Below are 25,198 nucleotides of genomic sequence, written 5' to 3'. Positions count from 1 at the left end.
AAGAGCCACCTCCCGCCAAAGCTTAGTCGCATGTTGCTGTGCTGGCTCCGGGGGCCAAGGCAAGGCCCTGAGAAGGCAGGGTTGAGAGCAACTCCTGTTCTCAGAAAAGAGGAAAAATTGGTTGATTCCAGAGACTCAATGATTTAAGATTCTGGCTTCGAACATGCAGAGAAATGGTTCTCAAAATATAGCCTAGACTCCTGAGACCTTGTCAAAGGTCCATAAGGTCAAAACTTTTCACTCTCAATCTCTTAGGAGTATAGAGTAGAGTTTATCAAAAAAGAATAATGCACAATTATTCAAAAAAGTGATTAAAATCCCCCTCCTGTTTTAAAACACTTACCCCTATAGGCTAGATTTGCTTTATCTACTGCAACCAAAGCAACAGACTGTAACAAATTGAATGGAGAAGCAGAGCTGAGAATCCAGCTGTTTTCTATTAAACCAGACAGTAAAGAGATGGGCAAAAATGCAAAGCTCTCCTACATTTGTTTTGAGAGCAGTTATTTTTCATGAAGGCCTTCCCTGGTGGCTCAGGGGTAAATGCAGGAGACTAAGGACTCTGGTTTGATGCCTGGGTTGGGAAGATCCTCTGGGGTAGGAAATGGCAACCTACTCCAGTATTCTTGCCTGGGAAATCCCATGGACAGAGGAGCCTGGTGGGCTACAGTCCATGGGGTCACACAAGAGTCGGACATGACTTAGCAACTAAGCAACAACAACTACTTTTCACTAAGGGGAAAAAAGTCTTTACAGGGGACATGCAATGGGCTTATTTTTAATGAAGTAAATATTTTTAAATTTCTATTTTAATGTCTAATATGGTAAATAGATGACTGAGTGACTAACACTTCACATTTCACGTGGTAATCCAAAGAAGTTCTCTAGGGTCCTCAGTTTTTAAAAGTGTCAAAGGTAATTCCAGTGAAACTGTGAAGACTAAGGATACCCAACATTTATAGTTTCGAGTCCAAAGTAAAATAGATTTTCCTCTATTACGTAGACAGGATTTCATCAATCTTATCTACAAGTGTTTATGTGGATATATTTCCTAAAACTGTATAAATGTTACATTTTTATTCTTTGGCAAGATGATGTTAGAAAGAAATTGGCCTTTTCTTCTGTTAAGTTCTGTCATCTCATATTTGCTTAGTCCTTACCAATCTCTTGCATTATTTCATTTTGCTCTGGTTTTTTTTTTTCTTCTTTCATTTTCCTTGCTATATCAATGTCTTAGCGTAGTGCAAATGAAATACCATATTTTATTGCTGTCAATTTTCTGTGGTGTTTTGTATTTTGGTTGTGTATTAAAATATAATCATGCTATGTTTTATGCAAAAAAAAAAGTGTCAAAGGTCTTGAGACCAAAATGTCTGAGAACGGCTGCATTAAAGTAACACACCAACTGAAATCAAGCAGGACTCTGTGGGGCTCCTCAGCACGGATGCCTCCCTGCCCCTCATTTCTGGTTTGTAGGGAACAGACTCCAGCCTCCGCAGCCTTCCAGGAGTTCCAAAGGGCAGACTCAATTGCTAATCTGGGAAGGGAAGGGAGGCAGAGACAGGGGAGCTATAGCCAAGATACAATAATGCAGCCTTGGGGCAGGGTCCTGGTTCCCCTCAAGGGATACACCTAACATGATGTTTGCGCTCTCCACAGAACTAAAAGTCAGCAAATGAAAGGGGTTAGCGTTCTTGCCAGAGAAGACCGCCTGAAGCCAGAGTAAAGGAACCTGGAGAAGGTAACCGAGAGACCACCAAGGCCAGATCAGAGGAACCAGAGAAGCTGATGAGGAGGAGACCATTTGAGACGTGATTAAAGGAGTACAGACCCTGCAGATACACTGACATTATCAGCAACCCCACCCTCGAACCACTGCTATAAAATTCCTCACCAAATCCTCCCAGGTTGGGATGTAGTTTTTGAAGGGCACAAGCCCACTGTCTCTCCCTTTGCTTGGCAAAGCCATAAAACTATGCTTTTCTATCAACACTTCACCCAAAATTCTGTCTCCCAGATTTGAGTCAGCACCAGCACACAGAGGCAGCGTTTTCAGCAGAATAAAGAAAATGTGATTAGCGGGGTCTGCACCCAATTCCAATGGGAGAGTCCCCACCACCGTGGAGCAACTCTCTGACATCAGCGAGGGGTCCTACAGTTCAACTCCAAACACTGTCTACCCAGAGACAGCATCAAATTCCACAGTCAATCCCACAGGACTCACTCCTCTACACCAGCTTCAGATGGCAATCACCAGTCTAGGTTGTCACTTGTGCTTCTATTGGACCTGGCACAAATTGGACATTTCAAGCACACCCGCTTTAGGTTGGATTAATTTGCTAGGGCAGCTCTGAGAACTCAGAGAAACATCTTACTCACTAGATTACTGGTTTATTATATAAGGAGATAACTCGGGAACAGCCAGACGGAAGAAACGCAGAGGGCAAGGTGTGTGGGAAGGAGCTTCCCTGCTCTCTCCAATGTGCTCCACTGTCTGCAAAACCTCCATGAGGAGGCTCTCTGAATTCTGGAAGCTTCCTGATGCAGGCATGAGCAATTAAATCACTGGCCCTAGGCTACTGAATGGAATCTCCAACCTCTCTCCCCTCCGCAGAGGTTGGAAGTGGGGGCTGAGAGCCTCAATACTCACTCCACGGGCACCCAGCCCTCCCCTGAGGTGCTTTTTTGTTTTGTTTTCATTTATTTTTATTAGTTGGAGGCTAATTACTTCACAATATTGTAGTGGTTTTTGCCATACATTGACATGAATCAGCCATAGATTTACATGTGTTCCCCATCCTGATCTCCCCTCCCACCTCCCTCCCCACCCCATCCCTCTGGGTCATCCCAGTGCACCAGCCCTGAGCACTTGTCTCATGCATCCAACCTGGGCTGGCGATCTGTTTCACACTTGATAATATACATGTTTTCATGCTATTCTCTCAGATCATCCCACCCTCGCCTTCTCCCATAGAGTCCAAAAGTCTGTTCTATACATCTGTGTCTCTTTTTCTGTCTTGCATATAGGGTTATCGTTACCATCTTTCTAAATTCCATATATATGCATTATGGCTGCTATCCAAAAGTCTACAAGCAATAAATGCTAGAGAAGGTGTGGAGAAAAGGGAACCCTCTTACACTGTTGGTGGGAATGCAAACTAGTACAGTCACTGTGGAGAACAGTGTGGAGATTCCTTAAACAACTGGAAATAGAACTGCCATATGACCCAGCAATCCCACGCCTGGGCATACACACCGAGGAAACCAGAACTGAAAGAGACACGTGTACCCCAATGTTCATCACAGCACTGTTTATAATAGCCAGGACATGGAAGCAACCTAGATGCCCATCAGCAGACGAATGGATAAGAAAGCTATGGTACATATATACAATGGAATATTACTCAGCCATTAAAAAGAATACATTTGAATCAGTTCTAATGAGATGGATGAAACTGGAGCCCATTATACAGAGTGAAGTAAGCCAGAAAGATAAACACCAATATAGTATACTAACGCATTTATACAAAAGGCACTCATTAACCTCATTAACAGAACAAAATCACCTGTATGGCTCTTGTCAGGAAATTCCAAGAGTTTTAGGCACTCTGGCGCCAGAATGGGATGAAGAACAAATACCGTTGACCTTGAACACTTTAGGGACTAGGGGTGGCAACCACCCGTACAGCAGAAAATCCAAGCATAACTCTACAGGCGGTTTCTGCAGTCCTGGTTCTGAATCCGTGGATTCAGCCAACCTCATGTGCTCCTGTAGTACGCATGAAGTGAAAAAAGTCTGTGTGTAAGAGGAGCCTCGGAGCTTCCCTGGTGGTCTAGTGGTTGAGAGTCCGCCTGCCAATGCAGGGAACAAGGATCCTATCCCTGGTCCGGGAAGAACCCACATGCTGAGAAGCAACCAAGCCCATGAACCAACTACTGCGCCAGCACGCCTTGAGCCTGTGCTCCGCTAAGAGAGGCCACCACAATGAGAAGCCTGTGCAACAGAACGAAGAGTAGCCCCTGATTGCTGCAACTAGAGAAAGCCCGTGCGCAGCAATGAAGACCCAGTGCATGCACAAATAAATAAATCTTTAAAAAATAGAGGAGCCTCGCAGTTCAAACTTATATTGTTCAAGAGCCAACTATGTGTGTGTGTGCATATATATAATATATAAATCACAAAATCACAGTGATTTGCATATACAGACACAATGAAAAATTAGTCAGCTACAAAAAAAAAAAAAAAAGGAAATCCTGCCACTTCCAATAGCGTGAATGAGCCTTGAGGACATTATGCTAAGTGAAAGAAGTCAGGAGAAGATGCATGAACTTACCTACACATGGAATGTAAAACAACTGAACACATAAAAATGGAGTGGTGGTTGGTGGTTACCACAGATACAGGGTGTGGGGATGGACGAAAGAGGTCAAAGGGTACAAAATTCCAGTTAGAAGATGAATAAGTTCCGGTCATCTAATGTACAAAATGGTGACTGTTTAACAATAATGTATTCTATAGCTGAAAATTGCTAGGAGAGTTCTCACCACGCACACACAAACGATGTGAGCTGATGAATATGTTAACCAACGTTACTGTGGTAATCATCTCACAATATGTGCTTAAATCATCATACACATTGTATACCTTAAATTCACATAACATTTTATCTCAATAAAGTTGATATATGTGTGTGTGTGTGTGATACAGAGGGTTCTGAGACAAGCCCCATGGGCGCAGCTGCTCTCCTGCTAGGATGCTGAGGAGATATGAAAGATGAAGGCGGTAAAACAGAGGCTCTTCCCTGCAAGGAGGCGGGAGGCAGGTGTGCTGGGCCCTTGCTGGGGAAACCCAGCCCACACCTGTGGCCTGCGATGGGGTCTCCCCAGATCTCTGTCCTCCACATCTACAGCTCAGTCCATGATCACGGGGGCAATCAGAGACTAACAATCGCTTTCTCTCTTAATCAGATATCCTATTGACTTTAATTACAGCTGTATTTTTACCATCTCTGAAACACACGAATGCTCTCCTCCCCCTTTTAAGTAAATGGCATGTTATTGTCCTTATCATCCACCTCCAGCTTTATTTCAGAGATGAGATGGAGTTAAAGTCTAATAGGGTCAGCCCTCCACGGCCCAACTTGGGCGGCCTCTGTGCTCAGGCCCTTCCCCTCAGGTCCATCCTTCCATAACCTCCTCCACTCTACAAGCACAGGCACAATGACTAGCTCAGGGTCCCAGCGGTCCTACGTGGGAGAACCAGGACTCGCACCCAGGACCTAATGTACCATGATGCTTCCTTCCCCTCAACAGGCGGCGGGCTCTTAGAGGAGAGTTCCTGTTTTATTTCCCATTGTGTTCCCAGCACACAGAATGTTGCTTGCTTGGCCCTGGCTCCAAACCCAGGGTACCCATCCTCCCCTAACCCACGGCCTCTCCCCAGAGCCAAGATCTCCCTTGAACTCTTCCTACTACCAATCAGGGTTCCTGGTGCCACCAATAGAGGCGTGGACATTCAAGACCCGGAGATGAAAGGCAATCAGTGGGAACAAATATTTATAAAGGCGTCCATTGTACCGAACACTCCTGCACACACACCTTAAACTAACAATCGCTTTCTTTCTTAATCAGATATCCTATTGACTTTAATTACAGCTGTATTTTTACCACCTCTGAAACACACGAATGCTCTCCTCCCCCTTTTAAGCAAATGTCACGTTATTGTCCTTATCATCCACCTCCAGCTTTATTTCAGAGACGAGATGGAGTGAAAGTCTAATAGGGTCAGCCCTCCACGGCCCAACTGGGCGGCCTCTGTGCTCAGGCCCCTCCCTCTGCCTGCTCTCCCATGACCCTTGGGCCAGTTTCTCAGCTTCTCTATCAACCTTTCTGAAATGAGCACACAAAACCCCTTTTGTTTTCAAAGGACTTTCCTCCCAGCTGGTAAATACAGAAAAAGGACAAGGGGCTTACAGAGCAAAGGAAGCAACGGACCAAATTTTTAAAATCTTTGAGATGCAACAGTTCTCTGGATATCATTAACTTAAAAATGAGCCGAGGTCTGCTCCCACTCTAAATACAACCTGTTCTAGAAATATTCCTTTAGTTTAGGCCTTACATTGAGCCCTACCATAACTCTTCCCTTGGCAATTCTGCAGGTTTGCTCCTCTTGTGTACACGTGCTAAGTCGCTTCAGTAATGTCTCTCTGCGAGTCATGTCTCTCAGACTCTTTGTGACCCTATGAACTATATAGCCCACCAGTCTCCTCTGTCTATGGGATTCTCCAGGCAAGAATACTGGAGTGGGATGCCATGCCCTCCTCCAGGGGATCTTCCCAACCCAGGGATGGAACCCTCATCTCCTGCATCGGCCGCCAGAGAAGCCCTTGCTCATCTTATTCATCTTAACCATCCCTACAGAAAGCATCTTAAAAAATAAATAAATAAAAAATAATTTTAAAAAAATTAAAAAAAAAAAGAAGGCATCTTAGTTGCTAGACTCTTCCCTCTGTCACATGAGCCAAAACTTGGAGATGTGAGGGTTCATTTTTTAATCACATAATTACCCAGGCTTCCCAGTGGGTATTCACATCAATCCCAGACTAGTGTCTCTTTCATCTTAACTCTCTTTTTGCCTTACAGAGAGGAAAAGTCAATTTCGATCATTTCCTGGCAAAGTCACATCTACACATTTATCTCAAAAGCTCTAATAATTTATGGCTCACCCCTCAGTCTCTATACAAGATACTCCCTCTTTAAAAGCTCCAGCTCCTTGGAAATTGCACTTAAAGTTGTTTTCAATATAAAGTGACCTCATTGATATCCCTACATTAGTAAGTTGTATTCACGGATGTGTGTGCATGCTAAGTCGCTTCAGCTGTGTCCTACTCTTTGTGACCCCCCCCCCACGGACTATAGCCCACCAGGCTCCTCTGTCCCTGGGATTCTCCAGGCAGGAATACTAGAGTGGATTGCCATGCCTGCCTCCAGGGAATTGTCCCGACCCAGGGATTGAACCCACTTCTCTCCTGTCTCCTGCATTGGCAGGCAAGTTCTTTACCACTAGCGCCACCTGGGAAGCCCCATTCATGGGAAGAGCAGTAGCTAACTATAGCCCATTTCCCAAGAGTTCTTTTCAATCATGGTGCCTCATCAAATAACTTATTGCATGAAATTTAGTTTTATATATCTCAGCATTTCATGTAAATTACAAATCAGAAAACATGAACTTCTGTGTTATCCATGATGGGAGAGGTAATACTCTGTAATGTAAGAATGTGCACTTTGACTCTAACAACTCTGACTCTGTCCCAGCCTGGCTCAAGGAGTCTTTCCAAGTCTCAGGACTTCCCCTATCTCACAAGAGAAAAGGCAGGATGGAGACCAGCATGCTTAATACCTAAGAGACCTGGGCACATAATAAAGGTTGAAAAATGTCAACATAGGTTCTAGCATCCCAAATTTAGTTGAGAACGTGTGAATCACAAGCAATTAAGCATGCCAAGAGGCATCATATTAACAGAGTACTGAGTTATAAAATCAGTAATGGGAGATCTCCTGTGTGAAATTTATTAGACTGGAAAAACATGTATCAGGGCACTGTGTAATTACATGACCCTACTGAGTTAAGTCCAACTACACACAAATAGGTGGTACAATACAAATAGGAAATATTTAATAAAGATATCCAAAGAAACTAAACAGGATTCTAGTCTTCGCACCATTCCCAGTAGAAAGGTTTTGGAGAGTGAGATATACAAACACCTCACGAGCCATTTACGTCACTGAATCAACAAGCTCCAGGCCCTACTGATCTCTCAGAATCCATTTTTTTTTTAACTCATCAGTACAAACAATTTCTCAACAGCATACTCTGAAGTTAAAGCAGGAAATTTGGACCGAAATTGCCTGTAAGACACAATTATGAAAAAGCAAGCACAGAACAACCCACACAGCAAAAATCCTACCTTCATTCCACTCAAAAGGAATGAAAACTGAAGAAAGAAAAATTTATGGTTGGACTGTCACACGTTTTCTTTGTTTCCTTCTAACACTTCCCTTTAGAGCCAAGCGCCATAAAATAAAGGCATCAACCACCTGTTATAATGGAAGGATGAGTGGCCATGGCTGGTTTTGCTCACATCTCAAAATATCACTCAAGCCCAACAACCCCTACCATCCCAGCTTGGGTAGGTTATGCACTTCTCTAACTGACCACATCATTTAAAGTGCTTTGAGGTCCAGGGCTATTAACAAGAAGAAGCTTTGTAATTAAAAGTTAATCGTAGGTCTTCCTTATCAAAGAACATGAAAATCATTACAATTGACTTTATAGGCTGGCATATACACAGAAGGAGGTGCTCATAAGTTAGGAACAGTATATAGTATTGTCATTTAGACTATGTTAAAAGGTGATGAGAATACTCTTTGTTTCCATAACAGTAGGGAAAGGAATAAAAGGAGAAAAAAGACTAGATCTTTGGGGCACCTTGATTTCTAATATGGATTTCAGCATCCCCAGCACTCACAAGCACTGACTTACAGGCTAATTATTGGCTATTCCACATGCTACTTTCTCTCTGCCAACTGGTTTTTGTGGCCAACACAGAAATGTCATTCTGCTCACCTGTTTAGAGGAAGCTGGATCCCAGGGAGCTGGAACAGTTCAGGTTGACTCCATGGCAAGTCCTTTTTCACTTAAATGATTCCCACTGACCCAAGGCAAGACTGATGGCTCCCTCCATATATCCTTTCATGGCTGGGAGGGATAAAGACTTCGCTGAGACTGAAAGTGAGCCAGGCTTAGAATAACTAAAGTGTCTTAAGCATCCTATTCTTTTTTTTTTCTGGTGCCGAACCAGCAAAAAATCAGGAGAGTCAAAACTTACACGTGTGTGCCTCTGCAAAGAGAAGTCAGCCATAGTATGGAGGAAAACCAGAAATCACCAAGAGGAGACCTCAAGATGAATTCAAATCCAGAAGAAGCACAGATACTTACAATTTACCTGGACTAACGCAGAGGCCTCATCAGAAGCACATGTCCTGCATTTATGCGAACATCCTCCGTTCAATTAGCATGAGCTGAAGACAGGACCTGGAAATCCTACACTGGCAGCTCCTGATTCCTCCTCTTGACAGTGGGAGGTAGCAAGGGGAGCCCAGCACTTCTCCATGTCCTCAGAAAGGCAGAAACAATGATGAGATTGAAACTGCCTGCCAAAACCCACTGATCCATTTGAAATCACACACAGTCCTTCCCAGTTGATATGGAGACATTAATTTCTTCAATTAAAAAACAAACAAAAAACTTGCACAACCTGTAGAAGTTGCTGAAGGGTTCAAAGCACAGATCTAAAGCCCTAAAATAGATAAAAGCAACAGAAAAGCAATTAAAGCCTTGCAAAGAATAAGAAGCTATTACAGACGGTTCTTTCCAAACAAGAATGCTAATGAGCGTGTTCCCACCCTCCATGAAAGATCAGTAGGTCTCTAAATCAAAACAAGGAGGAACCTGTCAGCACCTGGGCTGAAAGAAGTGCCTGGACCAGGCAGGCAAATGAAGCCTCTAGAGCAGGGGTCCCCCACCTCTGGGATCTAATGCCTGATGATTTGAGGTGCAGCTGATGCAGTAATAATGGAATAAAGTGCACAATAAATGTAATGCAGTTGAATCATCCTGAAACCTTCCCCCCTCCCCATCCATGGAAAAACTGTCTTTCATGAAACTGGCTCCTGGTGCCGAAAAGGCTGGGGGCCACTGCTCTCCAGGGCTGGGCAGAGGCTCAGCAGGGTGCGGATGGGAGGGAGTGGGGGACACATATAAGGACAAATGGGAAGTAGGACTGTTAAAGAGTCTTTCTGGGAACTGCAACTGGCAGGAGAAAAGCAATTAGGCTGAGGTTGGCTCTGAAGAATCATGGAAAAGGTAAGCAAAATGGTAGCTGGGTCATGGCTGGAGTGATGTCTGGGATTGTTCCCAAAAGGCACTGAGAAATGCCAATAGGAGGTTTGCTGCCAATGGCTGCCTTTTAACGAGATTGCTCCAGGATTCCCTTGATAGTTTTAGGACCAGTCCTGCTGTAAGTTACCTGGGCTCAGAGAAAGGGAAAATTCTGGATTGGAGAGGGATGCAGGTGAAGACTCTTTATTTCTTTAGAACAGAAATTTGACTCCAAGTCAAATTCACACTGGGGGTGGTTGAGTTCAGGCAGGCAGAGTGCCTCATCCAGGTGGGCCAAGGACTCTTCATGGGAACCTAATGAGTGCTGAACCCCTTGAATATTCAGTGACCTTTGATACAGACCATTAATCAGGGTCATGTATTAATAACTACCACAAACCCTCAACCTCAATCAAATAAGAAACATTAGACTAGCCAGGGCTTTGATTGAGAAGAGAGTAAGGGGTTTAAGACTATACTAGCTGAGGTCAATGGAGAGGGTGTTGGATTTCTGGTCTACTCTTTGGGACCCACCCTTTCAGCCAATGAGATATTTGAGATTCTACTGCCGAAGTACAGATTCTTCCAAATACGATGGCACAGATTCTTCCAAATACCATGTTGTCCAAGAACCTAGGAGATGAGGACATAGGTTCACTGAGATGCACAATGCAGAGTCTGGAGAGGCATTTTCATCCTCTGAACATTTAAAGGGCACTGAACTAGGAGGTAAAATGATGAAAAATTTATGTATAAGAACTCCTTGAAAAAAGGGTCTCAAACAGATCCCCTAAACAATTACCAACCTGACTGATAAATGCCATGACAAATTCACGACAGAAACAGTGAAGGCACAAAGGAAAGAAGGATCACTTTCACTCACCATAGCTCAGTCTTCAAGGCTAAGTAGTAAGAAGAAGTGAGGAATACTGCATAAGACACACAGTGAACAATTTTGATGAAAAAAAAAGCAGCTCAGAAAACACGTCTCTAGTGTTTCAGTGTCCCATATAAAGGGGAGTATTAGATTGCTAACCATAGACCTCTAGACCTGCTGTCTTCGTCCTGGCATGCAAAAGGAAGAGGACTCGTAACAAGCACGCTCTATTTCAGTATATGAGATAGCTCCCAGAGGAGGTGGGGCAGAGACTGGGAAATGCCCTCAGTAAAACCCGAGTTTTACACCATCTTGCATGTGTACGTGACTAATCTTGGTCACAGGAAGAGCTTGTTTCTCTGACGGTCAGATGCCAGCAGAGGGACTGACCACTTCCAGCCAAGACTCAGAAGCAGAAGGACACTAAAGGAGTCCATTGGAAAGGGAGGAATGTTCCTCAGGAACTTGCCAGCAGGTCAAGAAGGATCTAGAAGAGCCACTGACTGCAAATAACAATGGTACTGAATGGTCCACAGAAATGGCATAAGCCCTTTTCCTTTTAACACATAGGGTTAGAAAAAATATAAGTTCTTCAATATTTCTAAGAAAAAAACATCAGACAGATCTAGGTATCATCATAACCAAGCCATCACAAAGACAGTGAGCAGGAAAGGGAAAGACCAATATATCAACTTGCAACAAGTTAAACATCACAGAAGTTGTGGCCCCTCCAGGTGGCTGATGATAGCCTCACAAAACACATACACCAGCCCTGAATATTCATAACAAAAACCAGAGCAGCCCTGAAAATTCCATAACTGATCAAGTTACTTTGGTTATATTACTTGATTCCCAAACCATGGCGGGAAAAGCAAACGATGCGGGGGGTGAGAGAAAGTAGAAAAAAGGGAAGAGAAAACGTTTAATATTGTTAACTATTAATAGTTCTTTTTTTTTTCATTTATTTTTATTAGTTGGAGGCTAATTACAATATTGTAGTGGGTTTTGCCATACATTGACATGAATCAGCCATGGATTTACATGTATTCCCCATCCCGATCCCCCCTCCCACCTCCCTACTAATAGTTCTTGATCAATAGCTTCCAAGTCCCATTTCTTACTTGGCTGAAAAACCAGCAACTAACAACGATGGAGTCAGTAACTACTGGACGTCACTTGACTTGGGCAGAGATATTTTATCAAGTCTGTCAACTCTGAGGGAACACCCTGAGCTGCCTTTTGCCAGAAAAACAAGAAGGCTGAGGAGAAGGTAACCCCAGCCTGAGGAAGGCTTCTTCCTTGAGCACGGGCACACCGTCACTGCCCACCGATTCACAGGTTTTATTCAACCCTGCAAAGACATGTAAGGCCCAGGTTTAATCAGAGAGAAAAGAGGACTCCCATGGTGGTTAAGAATCCAATCTTCAATGTAGGGGATGTGGGTTGAATCCCTGGTCGGGAAACTGAGATCCCACCTGCCACGTGGCAACTAAGCCCACTTTCTCTATAGCTCACTCACCACAACTAATCAACCTCAAGCCACAACAAAAAGCCTGGGCAACAACAACAAAAAAAAACTTTAAAAAAAAAAAAAGGAGTGAGGGTTCAGGCTCCTCGAGGAGGAAGATAAGGATGCTTAAATCTCACCCCCAAGATCAAAAAGCAAGACTATGGGCAGGAAGGTGGAAAGATGTTCGCGTGACTATCGACTAACGAATTCAGGAGCTACTCTACAGGGCGAGTTCCCTGGCCCTTCCCCCATCCCTGACGCTGAACCTCACTGCGTTCCCCACGTGAATCCCCATCTTGGTTGCTAAGGCTGTTCACTGTATCAACAATAAGACTGGGCCTTTGTTCAGTGAACGAGCCCGGGGCAGAAAGAAGCAAAGCCTCTGGCCACTCCATTCCATCTAAAGTCTTTTTTCACAGGTTTCTCCCATACCGTGCCCTACGCATGACCAAATCCAGTCACCAGAGTCACTAAAATCATTCACGTGACTTGTGGACTTCCATTTGCACAAGAAGTACTCAAGAGCAATCAATGGTAAAAGAAAAAAAAAATTAAAAAAAAAAAAGATAATACAACCTTAGTTCTTTCAAGGTTTCAATTTTCTTCTGGTTTGAATTACCATTACTAATGTACACAATTGATCAGAACAGTATTAGTAACTATCTATCAGAATGCTAACATATTTAACTTGAAAGACAATCAATGGCAAAAGAAAAAATAAGAAAAAAAGCATGGCAGAAGTATTTGATACTTAATTTAGTCTTGATGGCTCATTCCAAAACCTGAAACAACAAAACATTTTTGCAAACAATCATTCCTAGGTGATTACATAACAGAAATGGAAACTGAATCTGAATACAAAACCAGAAGAATGCCAAGAAATAGTTTATGAATCTGGTTTCTTTCTCATATACTAATTAACTGAAGAAAAAAATCATTAAAATAGAAGTATAACTGAAGAAAAAATAACAAATCTAAATTCTTACTTATAAGCAGACAAGAAATTACAGCACCTAAATTAAAAAAATTTTTTTAAATTTATTATGCTCAAGCAATAGAGAGATACCATGTTAAACACAGTACTGGACAGAGTAAGTGCACTGTGGGTTTAAAAATGCCTGGAAGAAGAATCAAAGGATTAAAGGAAAACTGATTTACCACAGAGGGGGAAAGTCCATTATGGTGTTTATTTCCCTATTATCAAAGGCTCAAGCAGATTCATTAATTCAATAGCTTGTTTTCGTTTGATTATGGCTTATTCACATAGGCTAAAACAGGCTTTGAAAGGCTCCCAACTATTACGAGTGATAGTCAAACTGAAACCTTCTGATAGGCATAAAATTCCATAATCAATTTATACTTGCTGCCTCACAAGTGTTTTTTCCCCAGCTACATTTGTTTTCAGTCTCCTCTTGGAGAACATAAAACCTCTGAGAGCAATGCTTGCACTTGCTCTGTCTCATTCACACAGCTCAGTTCTCTGTACGAGGATGCTTGATAGACTTTGCTGCACATCTGGAATGCACAAACACATTCCTCTGTATATAGTATGATATCACCAGCTCTCTATCATTCAGACGAACACTCTGAGTTATATTCTAATATTGGTGAAGACAGGTAAACACACACACACATATATATGTATTCATCTACGGTTCCTCATCTGGCATCCTTCCCATCAATTTTGTGACTACCTCCTACAGTCGTATCCTCATTCATCAGAGGGCAGACAGAAGAAGCAAGAACTACAATCCCACAGATTCCAGAAAGAAAACAACAATCACAGAAAGCTAACCAAAATGATCACATGGATCACAGCCTTGTGTAACTCAGTGAAGCTCGAAGTCATGATGTGCAGGTCCACACAGGGCAGACAGGTCACAGTGTAGGGTTCTGACAAAACGTGGTCCACTGGGGAAGGGAATGGCTCACCACTCCAGCACCACTCTTGCTGCGAGAACCCCATGAACAGTATGAAAAGGCAAAAAAATATGACATCGGAAGATGAGTCCCCCAGGTCAGTGAGTGTTCAATATGCTACTTGGGAACAGTGGAGAAACAGTTCCAGAAAGAATAAAGAAGCTGGGCCAAAGCTGGAAACAACACTCAGTTGTGGATGTGCCTGTTGATGATTTTTTTTTTCTTTCTGGAAGTCAACCCTGAATATTCTTTGGAAGGATTGATGCTGAAACTGAAGCTCCAATACTTTGGCTACTTGATCTGAAGATTTGACTCACTGGAAAAGACCCTGATGCTGGGAAAGATTGAGGGCAGGAGGAGAAGGGGGTGACAGAGGATGAGATGGTTGGATGGCATCACCAACTCAATGGACATGAATCTGAGCAAATCCTGGGGGATTTTAAATGACTTAGCAACTGAGCAACAACCTGTGGTCATACAAGATGGCCAGCTGGCCCTGGGCTCAATATCATGGACAAGTGTAGTGCTCAGTGGCTAAGCAGGGGACCAAACACAGCCCATTAACACTGTATTTTCTCCAGCTCATTTGGTTCCACACACACCAAGAGGTACAAAATGCCAGTTGTCTTTTGATGCCCACTGTACCAGGAGCCTCTTCTGGTATCACTGTCACTTTCTTCCTTCTAACACTGAAGGCAAGCAAACCTTTTATCACAGATCCATAACCATAGAAAGTTGCACTGTAGCTTCAATAGCCCCTTGGATAGAGAAACAACCTTTACAGCAGTGCCATCAAACATTTTTGCAAATTTTAAATACTATTTTTCACACATTTTAAGTTGACATTTAAATTTCTCAACCATAATTTTAATTCAGTGCAAAGGCTGTAATTCTGGCATATTGGAATTAGTATAATTTTAATTAAAACATATCACTCACTTAAAGGTATCCAATAAAATCCAAATACCATACCAATTTGCAAACCATCTTCACCTATCAAAAAATATATGAACAAACTCCTCTTTGCAAAAAGGCTGCACTGTTATCTCCTTGAACTTGTATTTCCATTTTACTCCCCACACAGAATTTTCTCTCAATCTATTTAACACTTGATTTTATGAATTTTCCTATTATATTTCCCTGCAACAAAAATGTATATAAAGTGATTCTTAAAAATTTCCTCTGGCTGTAAGGCTTAAAAGTGTTCCATTTTCTTCTTTGAGCTATCATTACTAATGCACACAACTGATCCAAACAACATTAATAATTACTTATAAGAATGTTAATATAGTTAACATGGAAATTAAAAATTTATTGGAAATGTATCCCTAAAGAAATGTACAGGATTTGTCTCTTTCTTCTCAACTAGTTCATATACTGATGAGTGAATACTATCTACTGTTATAATACAATGAAACTGAATTATTATAATAATAATATAATATAAATTCCATACCTTTCTTTCCCACTTTTAAAGATGCAAGCACTAAGAAACCTTGTTTATATAAGTAAGAGAGGAATGAAGGAGATTCATCATCAAAAAAATCTTTTTTCTTTGTTATAACCAGATTAGGTCCTCTTCCAATTTCACTGAAAGCCAAGAAATGAAAGCTAACCTGCAAAAAGATGTGTGCCTTGGTCATTATATTCATCCCCTTTACCAACACAGACATTAATATTTTCATAGTTCTCTGTTGGTGGGAAGAGGGTTTTGCATCCCAGGACAATACACTAGGGTCAGAGTCAGGATGGGGTGGGAGACAGCTCTGCTGTCCTTTGTGAAGAGGGAGAAGGGTGACTGTAAGAGGTGAAATGGAAAAAGAGACACAGCAAAATCAATTCTGAAGCAAATAATTTTAAGACAGGTTAACTATAGAAACTGGGAACCAGGAAATCATCTCCCTTCAACCATCTATGCTTTTGTACCTCCTGGAGATTTTTTACATTCCTTTGTGTGCATGCATACCCCAGCTGGAATACCCCTCCTCTGGGTAAGAATGTTGCTGCCAGACATTCTATCTATTTAGAAGAAAAGTATACTTGGTTTGATTAACGCATGAATTCCCTTATACATGAATTGACTAACACACGAACGTATCAACCTGTAGCAGGCACTACAGTAGAAGTAATACATTTTATAAATAGACAGAAGCATAATTCTTTTTTCAATCTACTTGAAAAGAGAGAAAATACGTAATAAATCGTAAGTGTCCTGACAATATAGAAACTATACTCAAAAGACTTAGTTTTTAATAATTGCAAAGAAAAATCTAGAAACAATCCAAATGTTTAATAAATAATAAAATTATTAAATAATAATAAAATAAAATTACTAAATAATTTTATGTTGCAATAGCCATATAGTAAAAGAAAATGCAATATTTCAAGAACATATATGGACATTAGAAAACGTTCTTCTATAGTGTTGACCAAAAAAACCAAGCAGGAAACAAACCTGTAAATAAAGCCTCATATTAATTTGTAAAAATATGTATGTGTGTTGGGGGGACGTCTGTTAAGAAAATCTGTTAAACTGCTTTCAGTGGTTATTCTAGGTTGGTGTAATTACGGGCAACTTTCGTATGCTCTTTCCAAATTTCCACAAAAGGCATGTATTTCTCTCACAATGATGGAGATGGGGGCGCGGGAAGAGTTGAGGAACTGGGGAAATAGACTTACGGTCTCAGGGCTACTGCAGGTGGCCACAGAGTTTGTGAGATGGTGTCCACCTGAGGGGCCAGTGAGAGCTTAAATCCACCCCACGCGGGGCAGGACTGCTTCCCCCCAAAGTGAAAGGTGTTCCGTCGTGTCTGATTCTCTGTGACCCCATGGACTATACAGTCCACAAAATTCTCCAGGCCAGAATACTGGAGTTAGTAGCCGTTCCCTTCTCCTGCGCATCTTCCCAACCCAGGGATCAAACCCAGGCCTCCCGTAAGGCAGGAGGATTCTTCACCAGCTGAGCCACTAGAGAAGCCCAAAGTGGGCGCCATTTCCTAACTCACGGTGGGAGGCTAATCCACAGTCTCCACATCCACAGTCCACATCCTCACTTAGGTTTTGGTCATTTCTCTCCGTGACCAATTGTATCCTTTCATCCAAGACTTCCACAGCTGGTTCCTTTGGAATACAGATTTCACTGACACTAAGACACTCATGAAATACTCAGTTCACAGATGCAGAAAGGTCAACAGTCAGCAACTAAAATCCTGTTAGCCAAAGAGGTTATCTGGACCCTTCAGGAAAACATGGTGGGCCATTTTTACTTCTGCGGTATTCTACAACTCCAGTCTCCTTACCTCAGCAAGTGTGGAGGGATCTTGACAATGGTATCCACACCATCGAGGGTTTCTGCAAAAGGAAAATTACAAAGTTAAAAATAAGTATGTGAGGACTAGGAATCTAAACTGTACATAAATCTCACTATTAGTTTCTCCACCCTCCCCCCCGCCCCGGGAAATTCCTATAATTATAAATTAGTCAATTCTCAACTATCTGCATACAAATCATCCACACTTAAAAATCCTTTGCCTTTTCTAGCTCACAAGACTTCCTCTCAGAGCTTAAAAATTAGGACGCATTTCCCTTAGAGACAGAGTCAATTCCTAACCTGAAACAGAATGCCAATGTAATCTACTTACAACTGACTAAAAATGCTATATTCTTGCAATAACAATAGAGAAAGGAGAGCTATTTCCTTGAAAATACTGTTTTAATACCTTTAAATAATAACTTATACTTGAGAGACTTTCATGTTCACAAAGCACTTTATGTAACAGCTCATCTCACATTTATGACACAGCAGGTGAAACTTTTCAAAAATCACACAGTACTGAAGAATACTGATTGGAAGGCTCACATCTCATTAACCTCACCTGAATGGTCAACACTTAACCACTGCTATGGCTATTCACACTCTTGCTGTCTCCAATTATAGTGATAATGAAACATTCACTATTCTGTTTCAAAATAAAAGCTGTTCGAGTTCAATAGATTTAACAATCCTGCACCCAATTCCAATGTGTGTTTGTGGGATTGAAGGGTGGTAGGGAAGAAGGGTCCATCAATAAGCAATTCTCTGACACCAGCTGAGTGTCATACAATCTAACTTAATTCTGACAATATCTACCTGGAGAGAACATAAGACCCCACAGGCTGGGCTCAGTCCTACAAGCCTGTAACACCCACTCCCCCCCAACCTTCCCACCCCGCCACCTCCCCACCTTCAGATGCCAACCTCAAGTACTGGTTGTCACCTGCGCTTCTGACCGACTGGCTATGAATTAAAGTTTCCAAAAACCCCCTCCTTGGGTTTAATTAACTTGCTAGAATGACTCACAGAATTCACAGGAACTTCTACTTACTAGATTACTGGTATGTTACAGAAGGATATAATTCAGGAATAGCCCAGTGGAAGAGATACACATGGCAAGGTATGGGAAAGGGCAAAGAGATTCCATGCTTTCTGGGTGTGAACCAGGAAGCTCACCAAACTCCATCCCTTTAGGTTTTATGGAGGCTTCATTATACAGGTACAACTCATCAGCCCCTGATGTTTGATCTTCAGCTCCTCTCCCCTCCGTGGAGGTCAGGGGGAGTAGGACTGAAGAGGATGGTTTTGGCAACCAGCCCCCATCCTTAGATGTGGTCCAAAATTACTTCATTAACATAAAGAATGACATTTTTAGCTCTCTTCCTTTTGGGAAATTCCAAGGATTTTAGAAGCTCTGAGCCAGAAACAGGGACCAAGACCAAATGTATATTTCTTATCATAAATCACAACATCACATGCTCCAACTTGTCTCCAGTTTTTCTGTTCAAACTCTTGCCTCCTCTCTTCACTGTCTTAGAGTCAACAAGCCCTGTCAGTCTAAATTACTTTTACTGGGGAAGGAGAAACATCTCTTTCCACACAGCTAAGAGATCAGAGGGAACAGTGGGCACCAAATGTATCCCTGAGACTCTGGAGTAAGAAGAGAAACCATGATGATAGGATCTTGGACTGTTGTGGTCCATGGGGCACAGCAGCAGGTTTGAGGAAGCGAGTAAAATAGAAAGATGGTTGGACGAGTCAGTGGTGCAGGGGCCACAAGACAAGGTAGGAAGTAGAAGGACTGAGGTCAGTTCCTGAGGTGAGACAGGATCATAAAACAAAGCCCTGAGATGCAGGTATGGGGGTGGCTCTAAGGCCAGGCAGGTGAGTCTGGCCCAGCAGTCGGCAGGGCACAGCCAATATCCAGGATAACTTGATGCTGCTTCCCAAGAAGAGGGTCTGACAGCAAACGACCAAACTACTGCAGTTTTCCTCATCAGACAGAGGAGTTTATATTTAACTCAAGCTGTGCAACAGTGCCCAACCCTGCAAGTGCCAACAGAGAGTCAGAGGAAAGGGAAAAGAGAAAGTCACAGAGCAGCCATAATGAGCCCACCCCGTTGCAGAAGAGAAGCGGGTAGGAAGTTGCATTGGAGGAAGAAGGGGGCTGGTGGCAGAGCAAGGGGAAGCCCAGGGATCTAAATATGGGTATCACATTCTCAGAAACTGAACTGAAGCTGCGGCTCTGAAAGTGTTCAACTCCAGGCGGGCTGGGAATTAAGAGAAGAGGGTTCATGGCTAATTCTTGTGAAACACAATCTTTTAGGTGGGGGAGGAGCTGAAGCTCCCCAGGGGCTTGGTGATAAAGAATCTGCCCGCCAATGCAGAAGCCACAGGAGACGTGGGTTCAATCCCTGGGTTGGGAAGATCCTCTGGAGAAGGAAACGGCAACCCACTCCAGTATTCTTGCCTGGGAAGTTCCATGGATAGAGGAGCCTGGCAAGCTACAGTCCATGGGGTTGCAAAGAGTTGGACATGACTAAGCAGGCACCCACTATGGGAGCTGAAACCGCAAAGGAGACAGAAAAACTCAAGAGGCAGGATCAAAACCGGCGGGGTGAGGGCATGAGGCCAAGGTCAAGTAGATGCCCAGAGTGGCCAAGAGAACCTGTAAGAGGGATGTGAGAACGGTCTGCTACACTCTGAGGTCTGAGTACCTTAATCTTCAATAGGTGGAAGGACAGAAGAGAAAGACTGGAGTGAGCTGAAGAGTGAGCAGGAAGTGAGGATGTGGACACAAGCACTACACCCACATTTTAAGTCATTTGGCTGTGAAGGTAGCAGAACCTGAGGTTGGAAGGAAAAGTGGATGGAAAGAGACAAAAGGAGGATGGTTACACAGACCATCCTTCTTCCTTAACTTGGTGTTCCAACTTCTGATTTTCTTTCTCTTCTCCATTTTCTAAATCAATTCAACAGGAGCCCCTGGTATATGTAAAACAATCAAAGTTTCTAAAAGACGCATGATCCAGTTCTAATGATCTGCCCTTCTATTCCATCCTGCCATTCCCAGCTCCCACACCTCCAGGACTGCCAGTCCTTGAAGGAGAATCTTCTCTCAGGCCCTCCACACAGTGGCCCAGTCCATTTTTCTTTTTCTATTCCTTCGTCAGACCACTTCCTCACTGACAAGAAAAGTATATAACCTGGATAGCTCAAAATAGAGAAAAAACACATACATATTCCTTGCCAGTTATTATGCAGCCATTAAGAAAACTGATTTTCAGAAACCAATTTTCAGAAAATACTAAAGTTAAAATAAAAAATAACTAACAATCCACTATATGTGGTAAAAAAAAAAAAAAAACAAAACAAAAAACTCTTTGCAGGAGGGAAATACTCCAAAATATGATTAGTGATCATATGGGTGATGAGATTATTTTCTTTATAGTGTTTGACTATTTTTCAGTATTCTAAAATGAGCATATATAACTTTTGTAACTAGAAAACAAGATTAAGATCACTTAAAACCTAAACAAGTCAGTTACATGTTGATTTATTTACGTATTGAACATGTGTCTCTCATATTGTAGGTGCAGAAGCCACAAACAAGGCTAAGTGATAGTCCCTATGCTAAGGAAGCTCACGTCTACACTGCGGACATGTGTTGCTTTGGCCGATCACCATCCACTCACCTGCCTCTCAAGCTGCAAACTCTAATTTTGTTTTGAGGAAGCCATCTTTGGCTGACTCTGGGATTTCAGTGGGCCTTGTAGGCAGCTAGCCTGTTTCATTCCTTAGCTAGAGGACTGGTTCAGGGATACACACTCAACCCATCAACGCCAAGGACTGGGCAGGAGTGACTGCCAGAGCTCCACTCCCTTCGGATGAGCCCATGATTGGCCAAGTGGGAAGCGACCCTCTTCTCCTGTAATGGCCTAAATGTGGAGATGCGCTCTCTCTCTCCTAGAGAGTTTTAGTGGGAGATGACTCCTCTCCCCTGGTATGATCTAAATGTCCTCCTATAGCAGTCCAAGCGGGAGATGACCTCTTTCTTCTGATATGGACTAAGCGTGAAGATGACCCCCTCTCCCACGGTAGCTTTCATAAGAATGACTCTCTCCTGGGGTGGTCTAAATGTCATGGTGATCCCTCTCGCTTATAATGGCCCAAGTGTAAGATGACTACTTTCTCTTGAGATGCTCTAAGTACGTAAACAACCCCTTTCTCCCATGGCGGTCTAAGTGGGGGACGAGCCCTCTTTCCTGAGATGGTCTAAGTGTGCTGACTGATGAACTCAAAGCTTTGGAGACTCATGTTGAGTGTGTTTGTCATCCCAAAAGAGCAGAGCAAGATCCTTTTAACAGTACCTAAACCCTGAACCAAACTCAACCCACAGCTAGCCTTCCAAGGGCTGTTTAGTTCATAGAGTGAAAACATTCTATTTTGCTTTAAGTCTGCTTGAATTTTTTCTTTTTGTCTCCTGAATCCAATATATTTCTCAATCATCCTGCCCCCAAAAGAGTAGCTGCGGGCATAACCAACTATAATCCCCAAGAGCAGGTGCTCTAAGAGGATCCTAAACGCAGAGCTAAGAGCCCAGAGGAGCAACCTATTCACTTGCAGAGCTCAGGGCAGCCTTTGTATGTGAGCTGAGCCTTGGGAGTCTGGGAAGGTAAGCCGTGGCAGAAGGACTAGCATTTGCCCAGGCAGAGGAACATGCAGCACACAGCGTGTACAAGAAAGTATATGGCTTACTGGGGACCGATGAACCCCTGCTGTGAGGGCGCCAGGAAAGAAGGCTGGGGCTGGATTCCAAAGAGCATTCTAAGGAATTCACACTTTAAAAAAACAGTATGGGGATTGAGGAGTGAAAAGTATTTTATAGCCAAAAAAAAAACCAAAAAGATGGAACAGTGGAAAATGGACTGGAGTGGGAAAGAAGAACAGGAAGCCATACCTTCATGTCTGTTTCTGCAGCATTCTCCCTCCAACATACCCTCCTAACAAGCTAATTACAGGGAGGAAGCATTTTATTCATTTTTCTCTCCCCACCGCTCAGTACAGAGGAGGTCTTAATAAATCATTGCTACACAAGCAAAGAAAAGCAGAAACCCACGGCTTACCCATTCTTCAAGTCCAATTGACTTCAAAAGCCCACCAACTCATACCAGTCCCCCTACCCCCCACCCCTGACCCCACATTCACTCCCTCTTCTTTCATCGGTTTTCCTGGTTTACTCCTTCCAACCACTGTTAGTTAACTGTTTCATGCACTCCCATCTCTTGCTGAGAATGGCCCCTGGGAAAAGAATCCCATTTACTCTTCCCATCAGGCTGAACTCCAGGCTCTGCTCACATTATCTAGCTGCCTCAGCTCCGGGCTTTTTCTTCAAGGACCTAAACTAGGTAACATTGCACTTTAACTTAACAAGATGCAGAGTATCAAAATCCAAATATTAAAGATGCTACATTCCTCTCCTCCCCCATGTTATCTAAATCTGCTTAACTTACAGCAAAATAATAACAAGTATAGGTAAGAACCTGTCTAGAGTGCAGTCAGGACCTGCTAGGATTATGTTACCCGGACATCTGGGACCCTTCATTTGAAGCCTTTGAGAATCTATCCCATCACCTGACTGAATGACAATGGCAATGCAAAAACAGTACTGTGGCTTTAAGAGCCTTGCTGCTCACTTATGTATCTGGTCCATTTTCTTCCCCCCTCTAACAGTAAACAAATGGTCAAGTTCTGATTCTGCCTACAAGATAAACTTCCTAGACAACATTCTAGAAAATTTTGTGATGACAGACAGGTTAAAAAAAAAAAAGAGCGATGGTCTGTGCACACACACTCAAACATATGTGAATTCAGATCTTCTAACTATTAACCGAGATACGTAGAGCACCAACAGAATTCTCCATTTAGTAGAAAACCTGCTAACGGCCCTTCCCAGGCTGTGCCACAGCAGAGTGTCATGACAAACACTGATGGCTTTTTGGTTTATGGAGAAAGGGATTCAATTTTCTGTTCTGACTGGTTGGCAACTGAGGAATCACATGCAGGCTTGGGGAAGGCCAGGGGCCCACAGAGCTGCCCTGGTTTCTTCTTGGCCTTTCCTTTTCTCCCTCCTCAAGCATCACTATTACCCCAAGTATGCTCCTGAACCCCCTGAATTCCCATCCAGACAATTCTGATTGCCCACATTCTTGCCTAATTGGAATGTCTTGCCGTTTTCTCCAAGGTTGAGTTCGACAATCCGAGTCTGAGAAGAAACACAAATTTGCTACCTGGAACTTATTTCAGTGCTTGCAGAGTTCACAAATCTAAAATCAAATCTGTCTGAAGGGCAGACAACAATAGAATTGCAGAGGTAACACCATCCCACCTGTGTGTTATTTTTCATTTACAATAACCATGAAAGCTAATACTTAACAAGCTGGCCTCTATCAGGAAAATCAAACAAGCTGTTCCTTCCTGGTTACACTGGCCAAGGTACTTGAGACCGCGGCTGACGGTTCAACTTCCCTCTAGCCCACAGGCGTTTTGGAATCAGGCCGGTGTTTTCCGACCGGCTTGTGATCCGAACTCGGAGATGGGTGACCGTCGTCCGCCGTGCAGGGGACTTGAAGAAAGGGGCCGTCAGGAGGGGACACGGCGGTTCCCCATTAAGGTTTAGGAGAAGATAAAGAGACCAGAAGGTAGGCGGATGGATGTACACGCCCGAATCCAAATTCGCACATCACCCATCAATTCTCCGAGGCAACTCTCGCAATTGCGCGAAAAAGCATCGGTCATAGCTGCTCAGCTCCCCCCTCACCACCCCGCAGAGGGGCTATCACAGCCCTCCCCGGCGCGGCCCTCCGGCGGCGGCGAACCGGCCCCGCCGGCAGGTGCCGGGCGCCCCGCTCGGCGCGCTTACCCAGGGCCCAGGTGCAGCTCTCTTTGATGGCTTTGTACTTGCTCCCGGACGCCTCCTTCTGCAGCTTCCTTAGGATCTCTTCCATCTTGACCTCTGCCGCGGGCCAGCCGCCGACAGCTAGGGGAGCGCGCGCGCGAGGCCCGGCGGGGACGCCGCCGCCACCGCAGCCCGGCCCTGGGCGCCTGGGCGGCCGCTGCGCTCGCCCCGCTCCGGCCCGGCGCGGCGGCTGATGAATCACGCCCGCTCCATGCCGCCGCCGCGTCAGGCCCGGAGCCCCGCCCGCCGCCCCGCCCGCGGGTCAGGAGCGCCCGGCGCGCCGCGACGGAGACGGCGGGCTGCGGGGCGTAGGCCGAGACCCGGGGCGGCCCCCGGGGCACGGAGGCTCGCGGAAAGCCGGTGGCAGACGTCCTGGGCTGGCTCGCCGGCCGGGCGTTGGCCGGGCTCGGCCCGAGGGAGCGTCTGGCGGCGGCGGGCAGCGGGCGGGGAGGAGCCTCGTCGTTGCCCCCGCCCCGCCGTCCCGGGCGGGCGGAGTTGGGGCTGCTCGGCTCCGGCTCCGGCTCCAGGAGCCCCCCCACCTCCGGCGCCCGGTGGTGTCGCGCCGCCCGCGGCATCCCGCGGTCCAGGCTCACTAGTGCCGGGCCGCCCTCGGAGCCAGGCTCGGGCGCTACCTGTGAACAGACTGTGATTCTGCCCAACCGTGTATTCCACACCATCTC

General features: G+C 44.1%; 1 protein-coding gene across 1 annotated transcript in view; it reads right to left on the bottom strand.

Moving 5' to 3' along the window:
• ARFGEF3 (ARFGEF family member 3) overlaps nucleotides 1-24,589 on the bottom strand; it is a 177,133-nt gene extending 152,544 nt beyond the window's left edge. The window contains exons 1-2 of the mRNA XM_061130506.1: nucleotides 24,483-24,589; nucleotides 17,547-17,598 (exon numbers count right to left, since the gene is read on the bottom strand). Of these exons, the coding sequence (XP_060986489.1) occupies nucleotides 17,547-17,598; nucleotides 24,483-24,567 (137 nt within the window). The 5' untranslated portion in view covers nucleotides 24,568-24,589. The remainder of the gene's footprint in view (nucleotides 1-17,546; nucleotides 17,599-24,482) is intronic.
• Nucleotides 24,590-25,198: the final 609 nt, after the last annotated feature.

This window comes from Dama dama, chromosome 26 (genome assembly GCF_033118175.1).
Source record: "Dama dama isolate Ldn47 chromosome 26, ASM3311817v1, whole genome shotgun sequence".
Lineage (NCBI taxonomy): Eukaryota > Metazoa > Chordata > Mammalia > Artiodactyla > Cervidae > Dama > Dama dama.
Note: the sequence above shows the minus strand (reverse complement) of the source record. Positions and strands in the feature narration are given on the sequence as shown.